The 27,620-nt window shown below is 36.1% G+C and overlaps 1 protein-coding gene across 1 annotated transcript; it reads right to left on the bottom strand.

Annotated features, from left to right (window-relative positions):
- Positions 1-1,870: 1,870 nt before the first annotated feature.
- LOC103777878 (transmembrane protein 131-like) lies at positions 1,871-23,204 on the bottom strand (the record flags this gene model as incomplete). The annotated part of the gene is made up of 18 exons (XM_008945440.1): positions 1,871-1,992; positions 2,098-2,173; positions 2,323-2,475; positions 5,638-5,724; positions 7,081-7,185; positions 7,649-7,783; positions 7,868-7,978; positions 8,302-8,472; positions 8,573-8,726; positions 9,565-9,673; positions 11,436-11,544; positions 16,720-16,781; positions 17,731-17,787; positions 17,911-18,061; positions 20,984-21,064; positions 21,428-21,550; positions 21,985-22,101; positions 23,081-23,204. Coding segments are annotated over 18 exons (2,047 nt in total), but the record flags the coding sequence as incomplete, so codon positions are not given.
- Between the last annotated feature and the right edge of the window lie 4,416 nt (positions 23,205-27,620).

Here is a 27,620-nt window from a genome sequence, read left to right as displayed (position 1 = left end):
TATATATATGCAATTTAAACAAACAAATAAACAACATTAAGCTCTAAACACATGTACTGGTATTAAACAGAACAAAAGAAACCACCAAACCATGCTATGAGACCAATCCAAAGACTCTAAAGATTTTCTCTATTTCAGTATTGTTGCCAACATCCATCCATTCCAAGTTTTGTTATAGCCTACTGATGGATAAAGGTGAGCAGAAGATGAGGTAGGATTTGTGCAATGCATCACAAATATTTCAGTACTTGCCTTTCGCTTAAATCACTGTTCCTGGACAGAGAGACACAAATTTTATCTTTCCTTGGAAAGTACCTAGCCCTTACTACTGCAGAAAAAAATACTGAGAAATTCCTGAGAATTTCTGATTTTGTATTCTTGAGAATATGCATCTGAGATTCAGATCAGTATGAAAAATAACACAGAATGCATTTGATGATTTACAAAGTTGTAAACAGTAGAAAGGAAAAACATAACTCCTGCTACAATCTATTTCCAATATAGCATCCAGACATTCACTATCCAGAAAAAGTACTGTGCCTGCACATGTGTAAAGTGCAGTAAATCTGTGTATGTAGTTATAATCCGGTCTCAAAATCTAAACCAAACCTGAACTAGTCACACCTGGGGCCAATGATTATTTCCATCAGTGAATGAAGATTTTTGCTATTAATCAACCTATGCAACAGACCTTGATTACTGTTCTCCTGCAAGCTCTCCACCATAAGATGGAGTAAGATTGACAGTATCAAACTTCTCCAGTCAACAAAACAGATGAAACACTAGAGTTGAAAACCGAACAGGAGTATTTTGTAGAGACTCCAAGTGCTGAAGTCAGAAAGCCTCTCTATTCAGAAGGAGAATTTTTCCTTTGCTGAATGCTGCCTTGGATAGCTGGTTAATTTAACTCTCTGTAAAAGCATTACACATTCTAATATGTATCATATGTAATAATATTAGAGCACTGTATATTCTAGCTAGAACTGCTTCTTATTCAGAAGCAGTTTTTAACAGAATTTTCCTTTCCTGCCCTCTTACTGTAGGTGATAGGACAGTTCTGGAAAGTTATCGCTGTGACTAATAGAGGATTTTGTTCAGATGAAATTTGTTCAGGATTTATTAACATATCAGCACTATAACAAAAAAGTACAGTATGGAGGTATGCTTTTGTTACTCTGTTTAGCTACATCAGTCACTTTGTTTCTCCACAAATGTGTATCTCTTTTGAAAGGGAAATCTGGTTGTTATCATCACAAAAGACCCATGCACTTGCTGTTAATGCTAACTTATGTCTCTTGGACATTAAATCACTATGTATGAGAAGGCAGACATTTAAAAGGTATATAGTAGGCTACAGAGTTTCACTTTTTTCTAAATATTAAATAGACAATTAATCTCCTTCTGTTTAGCAAAGCCCAAGGAAAAATATCAGACAATTTGAAAATTCACTGAAATGCAATAATCTCAGAATAGTAGCAATAGAAATCCTTATGAAATCTTAAGGGGGATACTGAGGTTACTACTTTAAAACCAATTAAGCAGGGACACTGCACGAACAGTATAACCTGCTCTGAGAAATTCCTGCAGAGTAGAGACTGCCTTGCTGTTGCCATCTTTTCAAGAACGTCAGCATGCTCCAGTGAATAGTAACTTTCAGTGTTGTGTTTAAGTTGAGGTTTATTATTATTGCTGAGTTTTAACTTTCAAAAAGTTCTCTTTAAAGGTTCTGCAGAGAAGGTCAAGTAACTCCTGCTTGGTGCTCTCTCAAAGAGCACTGTAATATTAAGACACTTTGCATTTTTGTAAGAACACACGTAACATGGAATTATCTAGTGATTTAAGGCTTGAGAAAGCAACTGGCATAAAATACTTACCTGTGGCTGGAGTTCTCTTTTATTTCTGCCCATTCTTTGAAAAAGTTCTCATGTAAATCCCAGTCAGAATCCCATGTATCTTCTAGCATTGCTACGCTGTGCTGGACTTTAGATTCTGCTTTAAGAAATAACGTGTTTTTTAAACTCTTCATGTAAAAATCATTGCTTAAGGAGAAAACTTTTTAAAATTACGATTTTCATTATGAAGTTGAATGTTACTTACGTTTAGATAGAAAAGGCAATCCTACATAACAATGATCTCCACATTGTAAACCAGGATCAAAATAAATATTTGCAATCTGCAAAACAGGTAAGAGCAGATCAGTTATGACACAGCACAGTAAATCTAATGACTGAAGAAAAAAAGATTTCTGAGGACCACAGAAACTTAACATATACTATATACAAGAGAACTTGTAAATATGTAGAAATAAGGCAAAAAACAAACCTTCGATTTTTTTCCTGGCTCTAAATCATCTTTATTACTTCTTAGCCTCTTATAATAAAACCTTACATCTTCTGACAGGGAACGTATGTGTTGTATTTTCACTTTCTGAGAAAAGGAGTTCATAATGTTCAGGCTCTGGTGAACTACTTTCCCCTAAAGAAAAGAAAGGATTAAAAAAGTCTGCAAGATATGCACTTTCCCCAGCATATGTATGTATTTATGCAAGCTGGCAAAGGCCACAGCAGAGTTGAAACTTTAAACTGAGATTTTTAACTATGCTATCTGAAGAAAAATGCCACTTAAAACACTTCAAGGTAAGTTCTATGCCTTCCTCCATCTGCTTTCAAACACAGTCCACCTCTTGTTCAGAATTAAGTACACCTTAAGTGTCTTGAAGAGCTAGGACAACAGTTCTGCTTAATCAAATCATGTTTAAAAAGTACCAGAGAAGGAAATTCTGTTTTCTAAGCCTCCTTCCTGCTCCCAATGAAAACACCAGGCACTAAAATTAAAACAGTTGAAATTAAAACAGTGCAAATATTTTCCCTATGCCTTTACATCCTGCCTCCTCTTCTATTCTTAAAAGGTAAAACAATTTATCAGAATCGTTACAATACTCATACCCTCCCCTTGCTCTCACTTATAAATCAATGCCTTTGGTCGTGTTTTTTACCTTATGTCAAAACCCAACCCTCACAAGTACAGAGTAAATCATAAATAAATAAACAAAAACAAACAACAACAAAAAAAGCACAACTCAGGACTGCTGACAACATTTCAGATTTACATAAAATAAATGAATATAAATGAATTGAAATGACCAAGACTGTCTTCTAATGAACACGCCAGGAGTTTTTCACATTCTCCTTAAATCAATGCTTGCAGCTTTTTCAAAATTTCTCTACAGTAAGGACTGAAGTGGAAAGACAGGAGAGATGACCTTTCCCAGGCTCAAAATTCAACTCTGGCCTCAGGAAACAATCATACAATGTAACAGTCTCAATAGTAGCATTGCAGAGGGAAAGAAACCACAGGCATAAATACCTAAACTGTATAGTCCTTTAAAACTGAATTGGTATGTCTGAGCTTCACCTATGGTATCCTGGGAGTAACAAACTGACATCAATTGAGCAAGAAAGGTTTGGTGAACTCTATAGAACAAATTAACAGTATTTTACTAAGGCCTGTATGATGTGCTTAGATATGAAATAACAGCTAGGGGAAGAAGAGTTTACCCATCCATAATAAGAAAAACAGAACAATGCTATCTAGTCTACAGGTCCTCCAAGATGAGCTTTGATCGGGGAAAGGATGTCACTGCAAGCTAAAAATGTCATTGTGAAGAAGAAGTCAACACAGCTAAGATCTCTTGAAACCAAGACACTGATCTTTACAAGGCCTGTAAACACAAACTTTGACAGAATACCAGAAACCAGACTTGGGTGCAAATACACTAAAATTACAAACAGAAACAGATAGCAGCGGGAACTGGGCAGCTGCAGGAAAATTACATTCTAGGTATGTACTGAAAAGCAAGTGTTGCTAAAATTGTAGCACCTAATTACTCCTGGATCTTATAGCTGTCAAATTTCTCTACCAAACACTGAAACAAGAGGAACTGATTCTATTTTAGGCTTGTTTTTGTAAGTGAGGCATTACAGAACGACTAGATGTAAAAGTATCAAGAATTCCATGATCACAAGTTTAGTCTGAAATGAATCCAAGAAAAAGGAAAAGTAAGTCTGCTATCAATGTTCACAAACATCAAGAGCTATGTGATCAACTAGCAGAAGCAGTAAGTGAAGCTGACTGCTCTGAAAAGCAGAATATAGAAATTGCATTATCTTTGGTGAGAGAAAGGGAAATGGACCTTTAAGTTATTTCAGTTTATCAAAGGCTGATGGAGCAGTTCATAGATGAAGTTACACATATGGTAGTCAGTGTAATAAACATCCATATAATGGTGAGGCCATATAGTCAAGTAGGAAATACAGATCCTAAAGACAAAAAAATAACAAGTGGTTTTTGCCACTGTAGGTAGGACCATTTGACCTCAAGAGTAGAAAAGGTCTTTAAAACAATTTGTAAACTGGAAGATCAGGAGGGAGATCGAATATCCAGATTATGGGACAAATGTAGCAATGACCTACTGAAGTCTTGCTGAGTGATCTTCCTCCAGTGAAACCAATTGCATTACTTTTAAAAAAAATTATCGCTTATCTACCAGACATGAGGTAAAGCATTTCATAAAGTGCCAGTGAAAAACTACCATTTAAGAGTACACAAATTGTAAGATAAACAGGAGACAATAAGGAGCTACCAGAAAAGGAGGTGAGAACAGACACTGCTCTATGACAGAACAGAGACTATGCAGGACGGACAAGGAAACAAACCCCATTCCACCAGCATGCACAGAGTGAAGTTTTATCCTTTCAGAAAACTGCCATCTCTATCTCCTTTTGGTGCTTTTCTTCCCCCCAGTTTTCAATCTCTCTCTCTGTGATGGATTTTCCATCACATTACATTCCCCATTCAGCAGAAAGTCACATAAAGTCCAGACTAAAGTCAATATGCCTTGACTGCCCATGCTTTCATGGTTATGCTGAATGCCAAGTGAGAAGAAAGTAGTATCTGTTTTGATAGCTTTCTGCATGAGCCTGTAGCCTCAAGCAAAGAAGTTGCTTTCAGTGCTCACTGAATAAACACTACTGCAGGAGCAGGGATGAGAACAGCCATTACCTACTTCTGCAGAGAGTTGTAGACCCACACAGCTTTCCTGCTTTCCTGTTCACATACTCTGCTATGTACCTTTGAGAAGATCTGCTTTCAGTGTGGAAGCAATACAATAATACTTCCACAGAGATCAAGAAATTCTTACACTAAAAGACCAGTTTACTAGCTGACTTGTTGTCTTTGGTACTACACTTCAGGAATTTGAAAAATACATCTGTGCAATTTCAACTCACACCAACTCTTGGTGCTAACGTACATGAATAGGTAATAACTAAGTGACCACAGCTACTCTAGAATGAAGCTGCAATGAATAACATTTGGGATCTCATCAGTATTTCAAGATCTCATTCAAGTGGGCTGTAGAGGAGGTGTATGGATAACTCATGCCTGGGACACACAGGAGAAAAAAAAACAAACCAAATCAACACAAAACAGCAACAAATTGAATCTTAACAGTCTGGTAGCACAATATCTCCAGTAATTTGACATGCAAAAATGCAAGATAAAAGTTCCTCTTGGAAAGGACAGATAAATAAAAAACACAGCAATAAAACATTTAATGCTATGAACCAACAGTCTTACCGGAAAAGAAGGTGGAAGAAAAACATGTTTGGGAGAGCAGGTCAGCGAACCTACAGCAATCACTGCCTTCACTGGTATGGTTAAAATCTGAGAGACAGAGGGGAGAGAGAGAAAAGAAAAAAAAAAAACACACTAAAACTTTAGGAAAAAACCCATACTTATATTTCAGCCTTTAAAAGGTCTTTTCCACTTTTAAATTGCATAGAATTAACAAAACCCTGAAATTCTACAATCTATGTAGTCTAGGTTTATATACACATTTAAAACATGGAGACGTGAATTAAGATTTTATATTCCTAACAGTGACTCCAGACTGTCAGGAAGCATAACTTTGCTCAGTCACACTTGGCACCAGTCTACATGCAACACAAAAGTACAGTTAAAATACAGTCTCCAATGGGGCACTATATAGGTCTCAACTGAACAGGGCTTATTTTGCTGGAAAACAGAAGGATAACATCTTTAAATGAATATGAGGGAAAATAGCATTTCAGACTTCTCAAAAAGCATCAGAAGTCATGGTAAGATCTTTGGATAGACACAGACTTAGAAAAAGGGGTGTGGAAGGGATGGCAATGAGATCCTTTGTGCTATGAATACAGGTGGAGTAACTTGTAAGAACAAGCAAGAAAATAAAAATGGTTCAGATTTTATAACTGAGGGTCACATACATGTATGAACATACTGGAAAGGCTTAAAGTCTTAGGTAACTGGCAAAAATTCAGAATTTTCCCTTTTTTGTGGCTTCATCAGAACCACAGAGTTAGCTACATCATTTCCTGACTTCATAAGCACGGCGTGTCACTTTCTTTTCAGCATTTATCACCCAAAGATATTATATACAGATTCTATTATCTATTACAGTCTCTTTCTTCTACTAAATAAGTTATTAACAGGAAAGGCATATGAAGGAATTAACTAGCTGTTATTCTCCCCCTTACTCATCTTAGTGTAAGAACTCTGTCTCTTCAACTGTCAGCAAACTGCAATTACTCCAAAATAACTTTCACACTGGGTTTTGTCAGAAGAAACCCCTCCGAAATTCTAGCTCAATTTCAGTAACTGATACTGTACCAAAAAGCATATTGTCAGCATGTTATGCCAAAAGATATATGCATTGATGCTTTGAGGATGTCAAGTCATTGAGAATGGAAGAACCCATACTTCAAAGCATTAGGTCAGATTTAAATTGGTATTTCTGATAGTCAGCTGAAAATCATAATTAACATAATTCTGCATTCCTTTAGAGAAGGAAGCATAAGTAGTATTACTGTCATTAGATGCAAGGCTAACTTGCAGAGATAACTTGACCTCCAGAGGTCCTTTCCAACCTCAACTTCTCCCTGATACTGAAGTCTGTCTGCTAACACAACTTGTAAAACTTCATGCTTAAAAACTGAACACATCATTTGAGCAACTCCCATGAATATATAATAAGTATACCTCATAATCTGTCGTGATTTGTACAGCTCCATCATGAATTCCTTCAAGTTCTTTTGCTATTAGTTTTACTCTAAACACAGCATAATAACCTGATGCTAGTATCACCTGTAAATGGTAGAAAAAGTCATCCATTATAATCCATTAAATGGAAAGAAATTTCACTAAAAAAACATACCAAACATCCTCTTACTTCTTTAAACTGAATCAAAACTCAGCTAAAAAAAACTTTTGGTGCATAAAGAAAAAACCCAAACACCTAGGTTACTAACACAAAAATTATGTATTCCTTGAGATGACACATTCCATTCTTCCCAGACAAATGACAAGCATCATCTGAAGGTACAGAGGTTACTGTTTCTGAAGTTTTCCCTTTCAAAATCTAACCAATCTGAACATAACACTGCTTCTTAAAATAAATTTTAAAAATTCTACATGATTTAGTATATTCAGGCAGAAATTAAGAATTCTTATCCTGCCTCCTCCCTGCTAAAATGAAACTGCAAGAAATTGCACAGATCTGCCTCGCTCCCCCCCCAGCATCCAGCAATGGATTCAAAGAATGACTTACTGAGGACTGGTCGGACGCAGCAGCTTTTTGTAGTTCATGGTGGTTTGCAATTATCGTTGTTCTGTTTCCCTTTTCAGTTGTTACAAGTTCTATGGCCAAACCATCCCCTATAATATGCCAACTTTTTATAGCCAGCTTAAAAAGAACAAAAGGTATCATTTTCACTAACGCTGATGTAATTTTTTCTAAAAGGCAAACTAAAAATAAATCCATCCTTACCTCTATCGGATTGCTGTTGATGACTGCAAATAAAATGCTGGTAGCTTCTGTTGCACTCAGTATGCCAAAATCTATATATCGTTCCTCAGTTTTTGGAGGCAGTACAAAGTACTAGAAAGATTGACAAAGGTATTTCAGCATAAGTTAGATATGAGGCGTGCTCAAACTCTAAGCTTATTAACAAATGCATTAATAAGTCTAGTACAGCAGTACCATGACAAATTCAAAATTGTATACATTTCCCATGTAAAATTAAAGGGAACAGAAAAGAATTTTTCAGGAGTAACTGAAGCTGTGTAAGGAAAGAACTGGTAAAAGCATTTTGAAATTCAAAAATCCATCCTCCCATAGAAGTTTAATAAAGAATTAAAAACAGTCCTATGCAGTCTGACTCTAATAAGACTGAAGTAGCTTAAAAAAGGGAAAATACTTACATCTAAAAATCCTGTGTATGCTCGGACAGGTAGGTGAAATTTAGAAGCATTGGTGATAAGTAAAATATTATTATCTATATGAACAGATGATGTGGAAGGCATAAAATGAAGTGTAAAAATATATCTGGATTCATTAGGCGGAATTAAGACTGGTTTACTGAAGTTCTGGACCTAGATCAGTGAACAATGAAGATCAATGTTACAATTTAACAAAGAGCATCACATTTAAACGTTTACTATTAGGTCAAAGTGTTCATTGAATGAGGCTTACTTTAAACATTGGTTTTGCTTCTTCTGGTAACACGACATCATGTATAAGGACTGCAAAACTGAACGTGTTTGTTAGATAGATCAGTCTTTCCACCGAATCAGCAGCACTGTCACGGATGTGGAAGAGTGTGGCAGCATGATCAAATCCTAAGTATCTATTAAAAGAAAACAGTGTGAGAAAAATAAAAACTTTCCTGAAACAAAGCGTTTTTCTTACATGAAAGACTAGAATTCATTCAATCCAACAGTACAAAGGTACATATCCCACTGCATGCTGAAACTATATTATCAGTAATACAGGGACATTAATAATGAAGTAATTCAAATAAGGTAAGAAAATAATAATAATGTAAATCAGCATACGAGGAGGACTAAAAGGAAGTGTTGAATTATTCAGATAGTTAGCAAATCATGCATATTCTCTATTAGCTAAAACAGGCATCTGCAGCACAAACTGTAAGGTTTAGTTTGTCTTCCTTTAAAATACTGTGTCAATTGTGTTGATAAAGTAGCATTTAATTTCAACAGTAATTTTGGTGATAATCAAGCCATACTTTGTAAATAAAGAGAAAAAAAAAAATTAGGAACCACTGAGAAATTCTTTCAAAGTTTGGCTTAAAAGCAAAAGTGTTTTCTCTTCCCTTACCTCATATAGGGATAGAACAGCAAATGTGAAACTGGAAAAATTTCCAATGCTGCATTCTTAAAATGTCTCATCTGCAGCTTTCAACTGCTCTGAAAAACTTCTCACTAAGGTCACTTTGAACTCAAGCCTTGAAACCAGTTTATACATTACTAAGACTACCTCATCTACTACTTTAAACCAGAAAAGAAGAAGAAAAAAAAAAAATCAAACGAGTAATTGCAGTTCTAAATGTGCTCGATATTCAGAAAACTTTGGTATCATCTCCTCCTAAAAAGCCTGAACTCCCTGCTACATCAGCTAAATTACAGCATTTAGTTTTAAACTAGGTTCAATTACTGTAAGCTTACCCATCTAAAACTTCTGCTTGATAGGGTATTTCAAGTTTGGAGTAGCTCTTCTCTTTCGCTTTAACAGTTATTTTCCCAGAAGACTGTGATGCTTTTTTTGCTTTTGATGCTGCATACACAAAAATGTAATAAGTTTGTTAAAGCAGACAAAAAAAAAAAAAAAAAAATCCATTACATTAGACTAGTATGAGTGGAAGACTAAAAGCACAGAGCTAGCCCAGAGATGAAGTATCACAGAAGAGAAAGATGGATCTTAAGGAAATTTCAATAAGCAACCAAGTGGAGTAAGTCTAGGAGGTAAAAGATCTGCATTCTGAATTCCTTCCCCTTAACACCAGTTAGTTGACCTGCCTGAGTTAGGAAGCTTACCTACAATAAGTAAGCCTGGTTATTTCTGTCAAATAAATAAATGTGGACCTGTCCAGAGAATAATTCAGATCTCGGCTGAGCTGAACTTGCCACGTAAGAGTATGGAATACACTTATCCCCCCACTGACCGAAGAGAAACTGGAGATGACTGGGCTCCTCACTTAGAACCACCAGTCTGACAGGAATTTAGCACAGTAATGCAGTAACAATTTAATAACGAGGAAACTGATGACATGCTAAACTTTACAGAAATAGAATCAGAATCCATGAAAGAACCCACACTACACAAGCACCAAGAATGATGCTCACAGGTCTGCTCCAAGACCACAGAACAAGCAATGTTAGCCTGGTGGCAAGGTCGCCAGAAAAGTCAAGAGATTCAAATACTAGTTAGAAGAAACCATCAGCCTCTAAACCCCTGGCATGTATTAGGACAGCTGAACTAGCAAACGTTTAGGGCTGGCTGCTTCACTGAAAGGAATTCACCACGTCAATCCCTTAAACACATTAAACAGCTTGACTGGGTATTTTTCCCCAACTATCATTCCTTCCAATATCTACCATAACTTAGTCAGGAACACACCTCACTCATCTTACATGCCACATTAAGCTGTGAAATTTCTCAATATCAATAAATAACAATAATAAAAATGAATTCTCTCTATCCATACAACTTCTAAAATGTTGTCTACCCGAAATTAAAAACACTACATCTATAAACTTCTGTTTTTACACAAAACAGGTGGACTTACAGCACCAATCACCTTAAAGCAGGAACATCTCAGTAGCTCAACAGCATTCTGACAGTTGATTAAAATCTGTATAAAAATGGAAGTGCCTTTCTACAAAATGTTGTAGTATTTACAGTCACACTATGTAGGAGGAAAATGACCCAACACTTCTTTCATAAAGATACAAACGAAAGTCAGTATCAGCAGACCTATCTATGTATGAAAGGTACCAGGTTTTTCCACCTTGACCTCCCTTTTTCTTTCATATGAATTCAAGACAGAATGATAAAATAAGCCAACTTTCACAGTAAGGTTCTCAAGACAGAATTTTTTTGTTAGAAATTTTTTTTAGCAATAAGATTTTTTAATTCTTTTATAAACTTTGGAAAGGTCTAAGGAGAATCCAAGGGATATACTCTCCTCAAACACACATTACTGTGAGGAACATGTCCTGATTTGTTAGGATTTCTCAAAAACAAATGCTTAGACTAACGATACATTTTAGATAAGTGTCTTAAGAATACTGCTTATATTTAATGGAATAATTAAGATTACTTCTTTTCTCACCAGTATTGATCATACTACATCAGAGAAAACTCCTTCAGAAATAACTGAAATTAGAAGAACTGTAAGCCTATTCCAGGTAGGAAAATTTCATTTCCTTCTCAAAATTACAAATAACATTTTGTTAAGAGTGAAAATAACTCACGAAGTTTCAGCAAGTCTTAAGAAGCACTTGACAAGTTCTAAGAAGAGAGAAGCAGTACTTACCATCAAAGCTAATACTTGCAACTTTGGTATATTTACTTTCAGAGGCTTTTAACGTAACTGGCTTGAAATGTACTGTGATAGCTTCGTTCTGTGGTGTAGGCCTAACACTCTGCAAACAATCAAAATATGAAGCACCTGTAAATTCACCATTGTTAACACACCGTGCAGCCTTCATGTATCCTTCAGATTTACACAGCTACAACCAGTTTTGGCTGACTTCTCACACATCTGTCTTTTCTATAACAAAGCAGCATTGGTAGGTTTAGAATTTTTTCAAGTCCTGCAAATTAGTCAGTGGGCAACAGAGATGTCTCTTTGGGAATGCTGGATGAAGTGACAGTATGGCCAGAAACATGTTAAGAAAACAGAAAATAAGCTTTATTTAAATTAATAGTTATTCCTAATGCTGTAGGGTCACAAAAGCTGGACTATTTGCTTCAGGTGCACTCTTTAACAAAGCTGGTAACTCACTTGTGTAATTGCTGACAATAACACAGACAACTATCTTGTCTCAAAAAAATCCCAAACAAACCACCAAAAACAAAACACACAAACAAACAAAAATCCACCAAAAAAACCCCACCTCTACAGAGAACAGTTGTTTAGCTCTGAGCTGACACTCACTCTACACCAACACTTTAAAACATCCCCTTTTTGTATCTGAGGATTACCGTTTTAAACTAAGTGCGAAAAATAAATTGGGAATTACCGAAATAGCAATTGTGTCAGTTATTAGCCAGAGCTGATTTGTACAGATACTCCTTGCTACACAGCAGCATTATGTATTCCATGGCAACATCTGAAGACTCTGTAAAGACTGCTAGCAAAGTCTTCATCAAGATTCCATGGAGAGAAACCAGGCATGGAGCATTTAAATGCTCTTATTCTTGTTTTGCTTAAAATTAGGATGTCTGCCATGATTCCTCCTTCCCAGCTGTCTTCTCCTGCTGTAAGAACAGCTCAGCTGCTCATATAGCAGCTGTTAAGCTACTGCAAATTACAGGATGCTGTATAAAGGAAACTGAAATAAGTGCCAGTTTACCTTATGCTGGGCTACAGAGGTTTAGCACCTGCTTCATGAGCAGCTGAGCCTTTCTTGGTCAGAGAGGAGCAAGGCAGACAGCTAGTGGTACAAACCAATAACAGTTCTTCCAAGATAAGCTGTCCTTGATTGTAAATTAAAGCCATAAAATCGTGCATACATAAGTGAGTTCTGCAGACCATTTGATCCTTAGAGGAAACATGCAGCACTGCTCCTGCACCTAATGGATAATCTCTGTCAATTCAACTGGAAGCTTTGCATTTTCAATTTATAGTACTGACCTTTGTCAACCACCTGCATGCACATGGTGCAGATATTTGCTATTTCCCTTTACAAGCCAATTTGTAATTGGCACAGTCTTCTTCTAATGAAGACCATGCTACAAAACCGAGATCTTAAAGTGTCTTTAAAAAAACGCAACTCTTAAGCAGACAAAAACAAAGCTGTTATCAAGTTCACAACTTTTGCATGGCAGAAAGGGCGAGCAAAATGCTGGTTTTCTAATTATTGAAGCTTTTAAGTTATGCTGATTTAATTTAGTAAATCAAATTGAAAACATTCAAAAGGACAGCCTGATCCCAGAAAAATGGTGGGTTCCAGAGCTGTATCTCTTAAACCTCAAGTGTAACAAGCCTAGATATATTTACTCAAAATGTCTACAGCTAATGAATTTAAAGAAGAAATTTACACTGTTTTGTTCAAAATGTTTGTCATTTGTTGCTTGTTTACATTTATAAAAGGAAATACAGAATTAATACAACTAAAGGAAAAACAAACACCCTTAAGAATTCTTTCAACTTAATCTTCCTCAAATGAAGCCCAAGCAAAATTTGTCCTCAGGTGTGCTGTAATAATCATCAAATATAAACAGATCATGAGAATACATGCAAAACAAGTTCCACCAAGAGGCTAATACCACCAATTTTCTCAGAAAATCTTCTAACAGTGACTTCTGTGGGGAAGAATAATTTAAAATAGGTACACTTCAGTAACACATGGCTTTCTGACAGAGTGCCCCAGCCAAGATTCATGACCCTGCTGTATGAAGATACATTCAATATTTACTGTAAAGCAGAACATAAGAACTTTAAATGTTCTAGAGACCACAGAAGGGTAAAGAAAGTTCTGTGCTATTGCAGCATTTATTGGGGAAGACTTTGAAGTTTCACAGACTATCAGACAACACCTATTCTAACAACCTAAAGAGAAATGTATGAGTTGAAACACTGGCACCTGTTCATCCATACTGTTTACCTGCCCGTGAGCTCCTGAACATAGTTTTGTCTCGTCCACCTAGCATATTGCTCTGAAGGCTGAGCAGGCTCTAGACTTTTGCTTACAGAAAGTAAAGGCACAGCTACCCTGCTGTGACCACAGGCAGCAGACTAAGACTGGTTCCATTAGTGTCAGAATCACCTCTGTACTGTTCTATTTGCCTTTACAGACAATTATTTTGTAATAACTTGGCCTTCAATTTAAAAAAGGACACATCTAACTGACTGAAGTTTGCTTTAACCACAATGCACCATCCAGAACAACCATGGAATAAACTACTGCTAGACTTTAATCCTTTAAGGTAACTTTTCCTTCATAACTCTGAGGTGTGCTGAAGACTCAAAACATAATAGAGAAGTAAACTACTTCTCACAGGTTGATAAGAGAAATTCACTCTAAAGTATATGAATTGTGACAGAAGTAAGTAAATACTTCCTTATACAACCACTCTTACTTTCAAACCGATAGAATTTAGTTTCCCTGTACAGCTGTCCTGAAGTTCCTGGTCCTTTATGTGTCAAACACCATCAGGATTTCACATTTTAATGTGCCTTTGCTTCCTGCAATCAAATGGGCTTAAATTGCCTTAAGAAAACAAAATTTTCGTTCTAGAGAAATGCAAAAAGAAAGTTTTCAAGAATTTATTAGATTTTTGACAGCATGACTTAATTGTTTGACAGCATGACAACAGTTCATCCAGTCATGAAATAAACATGACTCTCCCTAATAATGGAGAAAACCCTATAAAATTTAATTAAGGAAGTTTTTATAAACAGTTTTAGAAGTCAAAGTCAAGTGACTTGCTCTAACTTTCCTCAACCAATTTGATGGACCACAGCATGACTAAGTACTTAAAGGCAGAACAACGACAACTCTGGCAACAGTATCAGCAGTCCCTCATGCACAGATGACCTGAAGGTATCTTAGTCCCTCTGGCATCCATCTTAAATATTTGCTAAATATAGCCTTGGCCTTTTCTTCTGACATTAAGATAAAATTTGTCACAGAGCTCTGTCTCACTGCTTTTAAAGCCTAGCTCTAGAGTCAGAAATCCACTTCTCAAGCTTTCCTGGAAGTAAGCTATTCACCAGGTTCCTTCCAAAAACTCTTTACTCTGGCTTACCACTTTGAAATTCCTTGAATGGCCAAGCAGCAGAAACTCACACAGTGCATCAAATGGTAGAAAGGTTATAAACTTTACAACAAAGTTGTGCCTTAATGAGAACAACTGATTTGATATGCTGTATGTGACACACTAAAAAATACATCATATGTGTTCCTATGTGGTAACTTTATCATTGCGAAAGTGCGTCCTAAAAGATTTAAGACCACCAAATATAATGCTTTGGTACTAAAAGAATAATTCATCTGGAAAAGTTCTGTCATGGTATATATAATGGTTATCAAATGATAGCCTTTCATTACACTACAGTTGTCTACAGTCTACAGTCCAAAGAACACAGCTTAAAGAAACCCAGATACGTTTTTTTTTTAACGGAAGAATACATTTGGTACTATGTTCTCCTAGCAGATACTGGTGATACTGGTGTTTTGAATATACAGCTATTTGCATCGTACTCACAAAATATATTAACACACTTAAAAAAAAAACGACACAACAACAACAAAAAAACCCTCACACACACACACAAAAAGAAAAAAAAAAAAAAAAACACCAAAATAAGCCACAACCCACAAAAAACTGTCCCTGTGCCAAAATCTTAACATATCTAAGATGACATAAGACAGCAGAAATAGATGGAAAAATAATCTAATAAACTTTACCAACCCTCTGTTTATAAAAATCATATACAGGGTCTTTTCTTAAATAAAACCCTCCATGAAAGCTGGTTCATAGCTTACAAGGCCATGAGGGACCTTATAGGATCATCTGACCTCATTAATGTAATAAGCATTAGAACTTCAATGAATCAAATTTTGTTTGCACTACACTGCAAGTTTCTCTTGACTTGAAAATTATTAGCAAATAACTTAGGAAGCATTGCAATGGACTACTGTTATAGTGGAAAGTTATTCTTGTTACTAAAAATGTCTCCTCTAGTCTCAGTTTACACTATCTTAAGTTTTTGTTAGACTTCTAGCATTAAAACACTATTCCTTTCAGTTACAGCTCTAAGCTTTAAAAACACAGAAATGCTCTCCAAGAGCTCAGTAAAAAACCTCTGCCAATCCCCCAGTCATTCTTCTGGCTCCTTTGGTTTCTTTTCAACACTTCTTGAAGTGCACTGGGACATGGTATAGCTTCCTATACAACTAAATGTGGAAAACAAGGAAGGCAGAAAGGGGAGAAGGAAGAAATGAGAAAAATAGTGGGCGATGAGAAAAATTACACAGAAATATGAATGAATGTGGACTACCAGACTAGAGCCAAAATTCTGTAATGAAAATAGAAAAGAAGAAAATCCAGAACCTGGAATTCTGAAGTTGGCTGCATTTTACATGCAGCTGCAGTGATCTCACTGGAAAGGGCTCTAGAGTGCTTGCAGGCTTTTTTCTTATTTCAAGCTACAAAGCTCAAGAAAACAAGGGTCATTTTACAGTCTGCTCTTGAATGCTACTCTCTGCTCATCTAAAAGGATTACACTGGGCAACCACTTTATACACTCCCATGAAGTGTGTGATGAGGACAAAGAGTCCCACAGACTCGGCATTAGTCTCTCGTTCACTGAACAGGAGTTACTGTTCTCAAGCACAAAAGCTTCCAGAGGCTCAGATACTGCAGGCACAGTCTATAAATGCTCAAACAGCCATTCAAAGAAGGCCACAAGGCAAATAAATTTTACCATGTATACAGATTATTTGTTTTACTATTAAGTTATGTTTTCAGTCACACATCACCTAGCCTCTAATTCTGAACACTAGATGGTGAACCTGCGAATGATCAATTTTTATGGGAGAAAGTAAATCCAAGTAGAAAGTTTCAAATTGAAAGTAAATAAAACTTACTGTAATTGGCACATCTTTTGTTCCTGAATTTAATAAATGCAGATTTAAAGTTTTTGGCAGATCTGTTAAAGAACAAAAAACACACCTGTCTATTAGGCTATTTTAACATAAGACCCTTATACAAAGTCATCTGCCCTAGCTTATTTCTCTTATAAATCCACTGTTTTTCAGTTTTAAAAAGTTAGATTAACATGACAGTACAGCCAGTCAAAATAGCTAGTCCCAAGAATCTGACACACTTAAAAACTGGATTTTTGTGTATTAGTAGGTATTACATGCTTCAGCTAACCACTTGTATTTCACATTACAAAATGAACAGGTTAAAACAGTGCAATGAATTATTTTTTCCTGATGCACCAATATTCAGCAGAAACTAATCTTATTTCAAAATCTTTACATGTTCAATAAGTTGCAAGGAAAAGTCCTTCAGAAGCTATCTTTTTTTCAGCTTCAAAAGATATATACTGGTTTTCTTCAGTAATGAGTTCCTTTTACAGTTTCAAAAGATACCCTCAGTTTTACTACTTTCTACCATATATAGAGAGAGATAAATTTCACTAGACAATATTAATTCACAATGTAAAATGTTAGGCACAAATATGTAAGTGGCACTTAAAAAAAAAAAAGATTATAAGTAACAAATCTGATTAAGCTTGCACATTTTCACTACTCCCTATGTCTGCAAATTATTAAAACTTAGGCAGATATAAAGCAAACTTTCAAAACAAGTTCACAAATTAAGTAAACTAACAATGCATTTCAGACTAAGGCTAATGTTATTACCAAACTTATAACTCTATGTGCAAATCACTCTTTGCTTGGACACATCTCAAGTACACTTTCAGGTGAATGCATTTGTGCAGTCATAACACATTTTTTTATCCTGCTTTTGAGACTGCCTTTTAAAAAGCATCACTCCACAAGCAACCCTGAATAGTACAAAGGCAACTGGGCTTTCCCCACACCACTCTACTCTCTATAATATACTTTGAGACCTGAAGTATAGTTTACCTTGCGTTCGTAGTGTACCAAAATCTAGCATTTCTGTTGATGAGTAGATTCCTGGTGCTTCAAAGGAAAAAAAAAAAAAAAAAAGGCAAGTTACCATTTTCTAATTATACTAAAAGTTAATTAAGTTGGTTAAGTTAAAAACAAAACCAAACCACAAAAAACAACCCGTTTTCTACAAACCTGTTGTAACTTCTACTTCAACGGGGAGAATAATAAATTCTGTGTTGTCTGAGGCATTTGTTTTTATTCTAATGAAGGCTGTATGATTATCTGCTTCTCTTGAAGAAAAGCTGGCTCTCATCACTCCTTTTGTTTCATAGGGAGGTATTTCCTGGTAAATAATCAAAGTGCATCTATGAGAGTGCAGTAACTAAAAAAACAGCCACACTAAAAAATTACAATAGAAGTATTAAGTGTAATTGTATTAAGAGAAAAAGCTGCAGTAGTAGTAAGAGATAGGTTGCATGTTTTTAAAACCACTGTTAAATTTAGTAAGAATAGTTGTAATCATCTAATATGGCACTGATTGAAAATAGGTATATGCAAGAAGGCTTCCACATCCCATTCAACTGCATTTCATGTATTAGATTTGTGGTAAGAAGACAGAAACATTTAGAATATGCAAAACCAGTGTTTGATGCTACTGCACTCAATTTTTATGAATAGATTTTGTTTATTGATAGATTCTGTCAATTTAATTTACTTTCTCCAAAGCAGACTAGTTTCAGTGCTAAACACAAATTGAAACAGTGCAGAACTGCAACTAGCCAGAAGCTTGTGGAGCTGCAGATTCATTAGTCACCAAGAAATTTACAGCAAAAAGTCAAAGTGTTTTAGTTTCTGCACCAAGCCTGTCCCATCAGTCCCAGTCTGCATTCAGGGTTTCAAAGACAATGCTTTCTGTATTTGCTGGACACAACTGCAGCACAAGATGAGTTTCAGAACCATAGTTGTTGAAATATGAACATTGAATTCTTCCCCATCACATTATTGAAGGGCTGGATAACTGAGGGTTTTTTTTGGGTGGGTTTTGGGTTTTTTGGTGTTGTTTGCTTGTTTTGGTGTGGAGTTTTGTATGTGTGCGTGTTTGTTTTTTAAATAGAAGTTGAAAACTGTGACTTGAAATTCGGCACTTCTTCCTCTTTAACCATAAAGAAATATGGCAGAAAGTAGGAATTTTTGAGTAATCCTTGTATCAATTCACATTATTTTAGTTGACAGATCTTTCTTTTGTGGTTTTGATGAAGGTAACTGGACAGGACGAAATCCATACAGGTGCTGATTCTGTTCTCTCTCTCTCCTGTGCTTTCTGTAGTGCAAACTCATTCCAATCCATTCTGAAGGTCAAGCCACAGCTTTTATGGCAGAGTGACTGTAGACGTGTTCTTTGATAGCTGTTGAATATCCAAGTAACTAGTTTCAACTGCTACTACTTGGCAAGTCCCTAAACTAAGAAGCTTCCAAGTTCTGTTTCTGCACTTATTCAGAGACCTAACGTAACGCAGCTGTTCACTGATCTTTCAAAGCTTATGATTCCCCTCTTCCATGTTTGTCACCAGGGACCCACGGTTTGTTAGATTCATAAAGTAACTCTGGACAACAATTACAAAAGTACTCCTGCATATGCAGACTGCTTCATCCAACCATCCACATATTTGGCACCAAAACAACTGTAGACAATGATGTACATCCATATGTCAAAGTACCATCATTATATTTCAAACAATTTCTTCTCCTTTGCAGCTTTTTCTAACTGCAGTGCAGATCTTGACACAGCCAATATAATGACATATCTGAGTGTGTTCTGCTACTGGTTTCATTTCTTCTAGTTGCGTTATTGTTTTGAAATACCAATAGTTAAGAAAAAACAGAGGATTAGTGCTGACTAGTACTAACTCAGCTGCCTTTCCACACAATACTGTGGAACCTTTCACATGCATGTCATCACTGCTTTAGCTGGCAACCTGGCCTAGAGAAGATGAAAAGTTACACGTTCTAAAGAGCTACCTGCACAAACGCAGAACTAGAAATAAACCAGACATTTAAAAATCATCTACTCTTTTTTTATGTTCATTACATACTAATGACTACTGAATTCAACATTCACCTTGAGCTCTTTTGACAACAAGCAAGGAAGGGGCTATCTTTAGAATCAATGACTAAAATGGTGTCAAAAAAATTTAAAGTCCATTTTAATGCTTATATCTTAGCCTCAGCATCTGCTTACTCTTTCCACCACAGTTTTCAAAAACGCTTGTGATCTGTGTCGATACCCACTTGTTTGTAACTTTTGTATCTGAAACTAAGATACTGCCATTCTCACAGACTTTCTCTAGAGAAGTCAGGAGTTAAGTTTTGTGACTGTTCTTCCTAATTCACTTGGAAATACCCTGGCTTTCCTCATTACAACAGATATAAATGTCAGTGACTGTTATGATACACTGGAGCAAGAGACAAGCTTTGAAGGACGTGTTACTTCAAAACTACATTCAGAAACACAACAAAACAGACTTAGTGGGCCAGACCATGGGTCCATCCATACCACTACTCCAGCACCAGAAATGAAGAATAAAGAGTAACTGCAGGATGTGCAGATAGGAATATTTTCCAGAAGAGTTTCCAGCCACTCTTGACTCACAATCTGAAGATTTATTGCAACTAGACACATTTCTGCTTTATTTAATAGTTGTTGATAGGTGGTTCTTCCCCAAGTTTGTTCAGCTGCTTTTTCAATCCACGTATGCATTCATAGTGATTTGAAGGAAGGACTTTCTCAGGTTTTTTTTGTTTCTTTGTTTGGGTTTTTTTTGTTTGTTTGTTTGGGGTTTTTTTGTTTGTTTGTTTGGGTTTTTTTTTTGTTTGGTTGTTTTGTTTTGTTTTGTTTTTTTTTAATTAAAACTAAAATTCCATCTCTTATTCCTGTGAGTTAGATCCAGCTTCCAGGTCATCAGAAGGACTACATTGTCCTGAACGCTTAGGTAGGTATAATTCGTTCTACTGCAAACTATCTTATACCTCTGATTTCAGAAAAAAGCACAGCTCAATAGAGATGATCTCTTTTAATTAAAACTTTCCTTCAATTCATATTACCATAAAATTAAAAGACCCTGTTATAATTTCAATTTCATGAGGTATTTTCAACAATTAAATGAAAAGAAACAAGTTTGGTAAAAAAAGGCCAAAAACTAAAATCGTCTCAAAATAAAACCTCTCCAAACAAGTACACTGAATATTTCAAGACATGACTACTCACCCACAGCTTCTTTGTACCACCTTGCTGACCTGTTGGAAGCTCTAAATGGAGATCACCTCCACTGGAATACATTTCTACCACCTGAGGTATATAACAAGAAAATGTTAATACAGCTTTAAAGGGAGACATTTATTTATCAGGTATTATAATATGCAACGGCATGGGCTACATGACAAAGAAGTTTAATTCTCTATTTTGCAGTAATTACAACCATTTTAAAAATTGAAATCTCACTGTAAAACTTCCGTTTAGCAAATTAAGAGATCTCTGTGCATAATCTACAATTTATAGAACGACTGATGATCATTTAAGCATAAAATTGTTTATAAATATGACTTTGCCTCAAATAGCTTTAAAGTTTGAATAGAATTTTAAGAAGTACCAAAATTTCTCTTTAATATTATAAACATAAATGAGCATTTAATGGTTTTCTCTTAGGCTTACCTGCAAAGGTTCACTGTGAGGGTTATGTATATTTATTATAGGAGAAAAACTGCTATTTACAGGAACTCGAGCCCCAATAAATGGGCGCAATCGATATGGGTTTGGTACTCCAATGCCAAACACCTGGTGCACAAAAAGAAAAAAAAACACCTTAAGTAGCTGCATGTAACTGTTGCCTTACATGTACATGCCAACTTTAGTCATTTACCAAGTACTCTTTTAAATTAATTTTATCGTATACTTTCAAGCAAACATTTAAACCCAGTATCATGCTAAAACACTGAAATGAATAAACTGGTTTAATCTAAAGCTAAGAGGTATTTCTCATAGCTATGACTCACACTGACAAATTTAGAACACAGGAAGTCAAAATAACATCTTTTTTTTCCGATATTCAGAAACACTACATACAAGCTAAAAGTTAAAAAAAATATTCTTTAATCAGACCATTCAGGAACAGGCTATCTGTATGGGAAGTATTTTTGATGTTGTTTTCAAAACATTACCATGGTAATTCACACTTCACAACTTTTTCTGAAAGAGGGTAATTCTCTTACCTGATAAGTAAATACCCCATGATTAGAAGTGTTAATAAATAAAGTGTTCTCTACATTTCCCACTACTCTTGCAAGGAAAACTACGTCGAAGGACGTATTCCCTCCTGGAAGAATTTTCTGGAAAAAATTTAAAAAAAGCAAGCAAAAGAATAAGCAAAATTTATTCTTATCTTATCGAAGACATTCCACCCTGCAGATGAACAATAGTTTTTGTGCTACAGAAGGTGTCTGTGTGTTCTAACGGAAAACTGAAGTTAGAAGGTCTACTGCAGATTTGGAGGTGGGAAAAAAAAAAGATTAGAGGTTTTAAACAAAAATGTGTAACAAAACACTAAAATACCTAATATTTTTCAGTCATAATCTAGTTCATGATCATATTTGATGGAATTTGAATGCTGAATTCAGAACTTCAGAGTTCAGCTTATCATAGAAATATTTTGGACTGACAATTTAGAGAACAGCAGAGGAAGGTAATTACTAGAGGAATTCCATAAGTGGCAAGGTTGCCTATAGACAGGTTCTCTGAAGTTTTTAGTGTCTACATGGCCCCTGCTAAGCCACAGGCCCTGCAGACAAAACTGAAACTAGAAGACAATTCCAAAAGCAATGTGGTTATGAGTTAACCCTGCTGACACCATGTTTTTTAGCACGCAAATTCCTGTAGCATGATTGCAGTAGTTTTAAGTGCATTTGAGTGACTGCTTTGCACCAATACTGCTTCACTGGACCTATAATTTTCAGAAAAAATTACAAAAACAGCTTGTTCCTCTATGTGCTGTAAGGCCATGTACACTTGTCACTTCAGAAACAAGGGAGATCTGCTGCTAAACCCTTGGTTACAATTTGCACTTCCAATGTATTCAGAAGTCCTATCCATTATTTCACTCCTCTTCTAGCAGGGTTTCTGTGTCTCTTTGCTCAGCTCAAATTTGCTTGGTAACTGATACGAGATCAAAAACTGCAGTATCTTAATTCTTTTAGATATGTAATTATTGCAGTAAGTAGCTCATTTAAAGAAGGGAGGGAAATCAAGCTCCCATTCAGAGTGGGAAAAGGGAAGAAAGCAAGCTTATTTTGAGAAAGTAGAATAACTTACCCTATTTTGAAAAAATGATGCATGAAAATGTGATGTTGTAGCAGATATTGATATTAATGTAATTGTTTCTTCTGAGCTAGGGTTATGTAGGTAAACTTTTTCCATTTTTGGCATTCCAACGGGCCTGTCAAAACAGAGATAGTATTTTTAGTGTTAGAATTCTAAAAAAATAGAACACTAGGCTTTGTCCCATTGAAGCAGAAAGGAACATGACAGCGATGAACCCTGACAATAGAATTTGCATTACATGTTGTTTTTTTTTTTTCAATTAACATTTATAAATACTACCTTGAGGAATTACTTAGTTAACGTCTTTTTCATTATTTTATTGGCTACTTTCCCTGAAGGCTTACCAAACACTGTGTCATCCTCTAAAATGACACTAATCCAAAATGAAATTCTGTTTTTCTGGTTTTTACTTCAGCATCAGAAAAGGCAAAGTTCTGTATTCCTGTGCTAGGCCATCTAAACCTCTAAATAATTAAGAAAGGTTGCATATAGCAACTTAAAATACACAGAATACATCCTAGACAGAAGTTTAAGTACATTTTTTTTTTGCTGATGGATTGCAAGCAGTCTTACCCAGAACCCAGAATTTTTCTAGTATTATGTTTTATGATATGCTCTGCAGAAATAAGTATACAGATATGTGCAGGAACAACTACTTTATCTGTGTATTGCATTTGAACTCATTCCTTATAGAAAAAAAAAATAATCTAGAATTCAAGAATTCCAAAACACAGAATTCAAACAGCTACACAACAGCACACTTTTTTTTTAGTAACAAGACTTGCTAACAATTTATTCCACACAAGCTTTAGGCTTGTTCCTTTTTGCTGATGTGACAATAAATGCTTCAGTTCACCAATTATTTTTTTGGCTTTGGTATCTCTTCAGAATTTTTTTCATTTCTTTTAACACATATTTGAAAACCATCAGCACCAAAGCACTCACAAATCATGTAGATTACAATTAGTTTTGATTTTTTTAACTCAAAATAGTTAACTTCCAGGCTATACATGTACTACGTAGCATTTCCTCCCACGTCACCTGCTCCGAATACTGCAGAGACTGCCAAACTATTGGTAAGAATTACTGCCTCTAGTACCTGGAGTGATGACGACCAACAACGGGCAGTTATTCTGCCAGCCTCAGTTAACTTTAACAGGCTGAATTAATAAGCACTGTTGTAGTTCCATATTTTTTCAACTTTGGGGGAGTGGGGATGGGGAGGGAAGAAGAGTGTGTCTCAATAGATAGGGCAACATAAGCTTGCTGTAACTTAAAGGTCGCATTGAATAGAGGATTTAGTAATGATAAACAACCCATACCACAATTTACAAAGTGGCTGTAGTAACAGATAGAACCTCCTACTTATGAAACATGAGACTAAACAGATACATGCTAAAGACCACGGCATTAATTCAAAGACACAATTATTAACCTTCAATAAGCTGCGTCATCACTACAGTAGAATACATATCTTCACTCTACTACAGTAAATCTCTGCTTTTTTTGCCGAGTCCTCCTAATTTCATATCACCATCAGCAAACACTTGTTCTTGATCCTTCTTTCACTGTCAAAAAATCTCATTTTGCCTTATCAACTGAAGTCATAATGAAGACTACAATTTCTCTCCTCATTACAGTTTTTCACTTGTACAAAGCCTAACATTGAGGATGAACCATAACAAAAGTATTTTTACCTTTTGCCATATACATGGGGATATTAGCAAGAGAAATGGTTTGTCAGCTGTGATGTTTTGCATTAACTGCTGTAACTGCTACATTGTTATCCATAGAATCAAAGAGTGAACCTATACACCAGTTCTCCCTTTGCTAGGGAAAACCTTATCAGACCAGAGGAGCCTGAATGAGAGCCAGCCCTCCAAAGTTCCCCATCTCTACCTCAGCCACAGTGAAAAAAACAATCAACCACAAAAGCACAACTGAGCACAGTGTCTGCAGCCCCTTAATTCTGAACCTACGGCTTCAAACACTCCTTCATTAACATCACTATGTATAGGCTTGAATATTTCATCTGCTTGGTAACTGTGAAAGGCTGCGAGTACAGTTTCTGTATACTTCTCTTCCCCAGTAGCTCTCCAAGAAGGGGAAACCACCTTCCTCCCCTATTACAACACACTCTAACCAGTCTTCACAAGAAGAGCTGGAGAACTGAAAACAAGAATCAAGCAGTTGCTGCCAACTACAACAGCAGAAAGCAAGAGATGAGGTAGATTTTAAGCACTGCATTGTACATGAGCAAGCAACAAGACTAGCATACCACTTGTGAGCTCTCCAGAGAGCTAGCTGGGTGCTGACAAGGTAAGATCAGAGTGACCTAAGTGACACCTTTTATGATGTGTAATGTGTGAACCACCACAAAGGCAAGAAAATTCTCTGGAATGAACGGGTAACACTGAAGTGCCAGCCTCCTCCTGTCAGAAAGGTAGTTTGGAAGTAAAACTCATTATCCCAGTAAATGTTTCAAATATTACCAATCTTTTAAGGCCTTCACACTTTTCCAGTACTGAAGAAAGGGAGATATACAACTGTATATTTGAGAGGCTACAGCCTATAACAACAACTAGTAGGGAAGCAGCTGGGACAGACATCACAGTTCACTCACTTCATATTCCACACTAAGCCACCACAGCATAGTTACAGGGGATACGGGCAGAAGACACTAAAAAGGAATTATGTTGCTAGGACTATATTTTGTTTTACTGTTTTGTTGAACCATTTTGATCTTGAAACAATGAGTCTTGGTATTATATTTTGCTCAGATACAGCTTTCCTTACATTCTTTAAGCTTGATGTTAGCCATATCTACAGAAATAGGATAGACCTTGTCTGTTTTTTTCTGCCATAGAACATGGTGAAATCCACGTATAGCATTATGCACCAGATACCTTTAATGACCTACATCCCCAAGCAATAATCAGAGAGGAGTGCTCTCCAGGCTGCAGATTAACAAGCTGCAATGATCTGCCCAAGTATAGCATTACCTGGTGCCAAATTTTACAGCAGAATTTCCTGGAGCAGTCACAGCTAGCACTTTTCACTGCAAGAAGCTGGTGCAGATGCACACCTTCAGGCAAACACGAACTGCCAAAGCATGTCACATTTTGTTCCTAATCTTCTGTCCCTGCATAACGCTAGGGCCACCTACACTGATTAAAAACTGATACCAAAACCTAGATGAGAAGATGGTAATTAACAAGGGTGAGAAGCCTGTTCAAATGGGTAAACACGCCTGTGTTGATACTCTTCAATGCTGCAACTCAACTCTCCAAAATCTGAGTTAGTATCTGCAATGTATTGTAAGCATGTCCTTGTAAGGGAATTCACTGCTGCTCGAGGGATCAAGACGTACAGTCTCTTAGCAAAGGAAATCAGTTCTTGCAAAAAGCTGGAGATGACTCCTTGAGTGACTGGCTCAAACTTAACTTACAAAAGTACCTAGCTATTCTCTCTGAAGCAACTATGGATTGAGAAAAAGCCCTTTTAAGAGTAATTACATTTTTTCTTATTGCATATAATCTAGACATCTCTGTAAAATGCTTGATTTATGAGAACTGATAGAAATCTATTACTGGAAAGCAAAGGATATAAATTCAGCCAATACATTCTTCCTTTTGCATCTTCTATTCTTTCAAATAAGACCAGAGAGAGAATTAAGCGAACCAAAAGTCTCCCACTTAGATTTTGGAATGCTGGGAATAAAAATAAATATACTCAATATTCATATCAGGTAAACTCCTCATGAGTTTGAGATTTTAACAAATAAGGGATTTTTTTTTCTTTTAGTATCTTTGTCAACTGCTGAAGCAACTCTAAGACTAGTGGTCACACAGAATTATCAGAAGTTTCACGTGGCTTAAATCACTATCCTGTGTCAGACATGAGTGACCAGCAGATGCCGAGAAGGCGATAGTTGTAATAAAGTGGAAAGCATGCAAAGTCAGGTGCCCAGAAAACTCTCCTAGCCTCTAAATATGTGCAGCTTGGGAACTTCCTGAACCAGTGCAGATGGTTCTCCAGTCAGAAGATCAGAGTAAAGAGCACTCCAACAATAAAAACTTGGGGGTTGACTTGTTATGTATGCTGCTACTTTTAAGAAAATGAGCTGGTCTTACAAGTAACCTCTAGAGGCTGAAAGGGAATGCCTTTTGTGCCCCAGCCCAAGGAAAATGCTAGTTCCTTATATGAAAGAAGCCCGTGTGATGTATAAGAGTAGAGGAATAGGGACTATAGCATTCTTCTTGTTTCACATGAAACTGTATCCATCACTGCTTGAGTGACCCAGGCAAGTTGCTTCTTTAACTGAAGTCAGAGTAACTGAAGTATGTAATTTTGAGAATGCAAATGTGTCTCTAACTCAGAAATACAAAAGAAAATAGTAGGGTTTTGTTTTTCTATGCATACTAGCCTACAGATCAATTGTTTCTTCAGACTGCAGACTTCACTGGCTTTTAACAATCAAAAGTGATTTTATATTACAATTAGCAATTGTAATATAAAATAATAATATAAA

Source organism: Merops nubicus, unplaced genomic scaffold (assembly GCF_000691845.1).
Source record: "Merops nubicus isolate BGI_N331 unplaced genomic scaffold, ASM69184v1 scaffold50148, whole genome shotgun sequence".
NCBI classification, from domain to species: Eukaryota; Metazoa; Chordata; class Aves; order Coraciiformes; family Meropidae; genus Merops; species Merops nubicus.
Note: the sequence above shows the minus strand (reverse complement) of the source record. Positions and strands in the feature narration are given on the sequence as shown.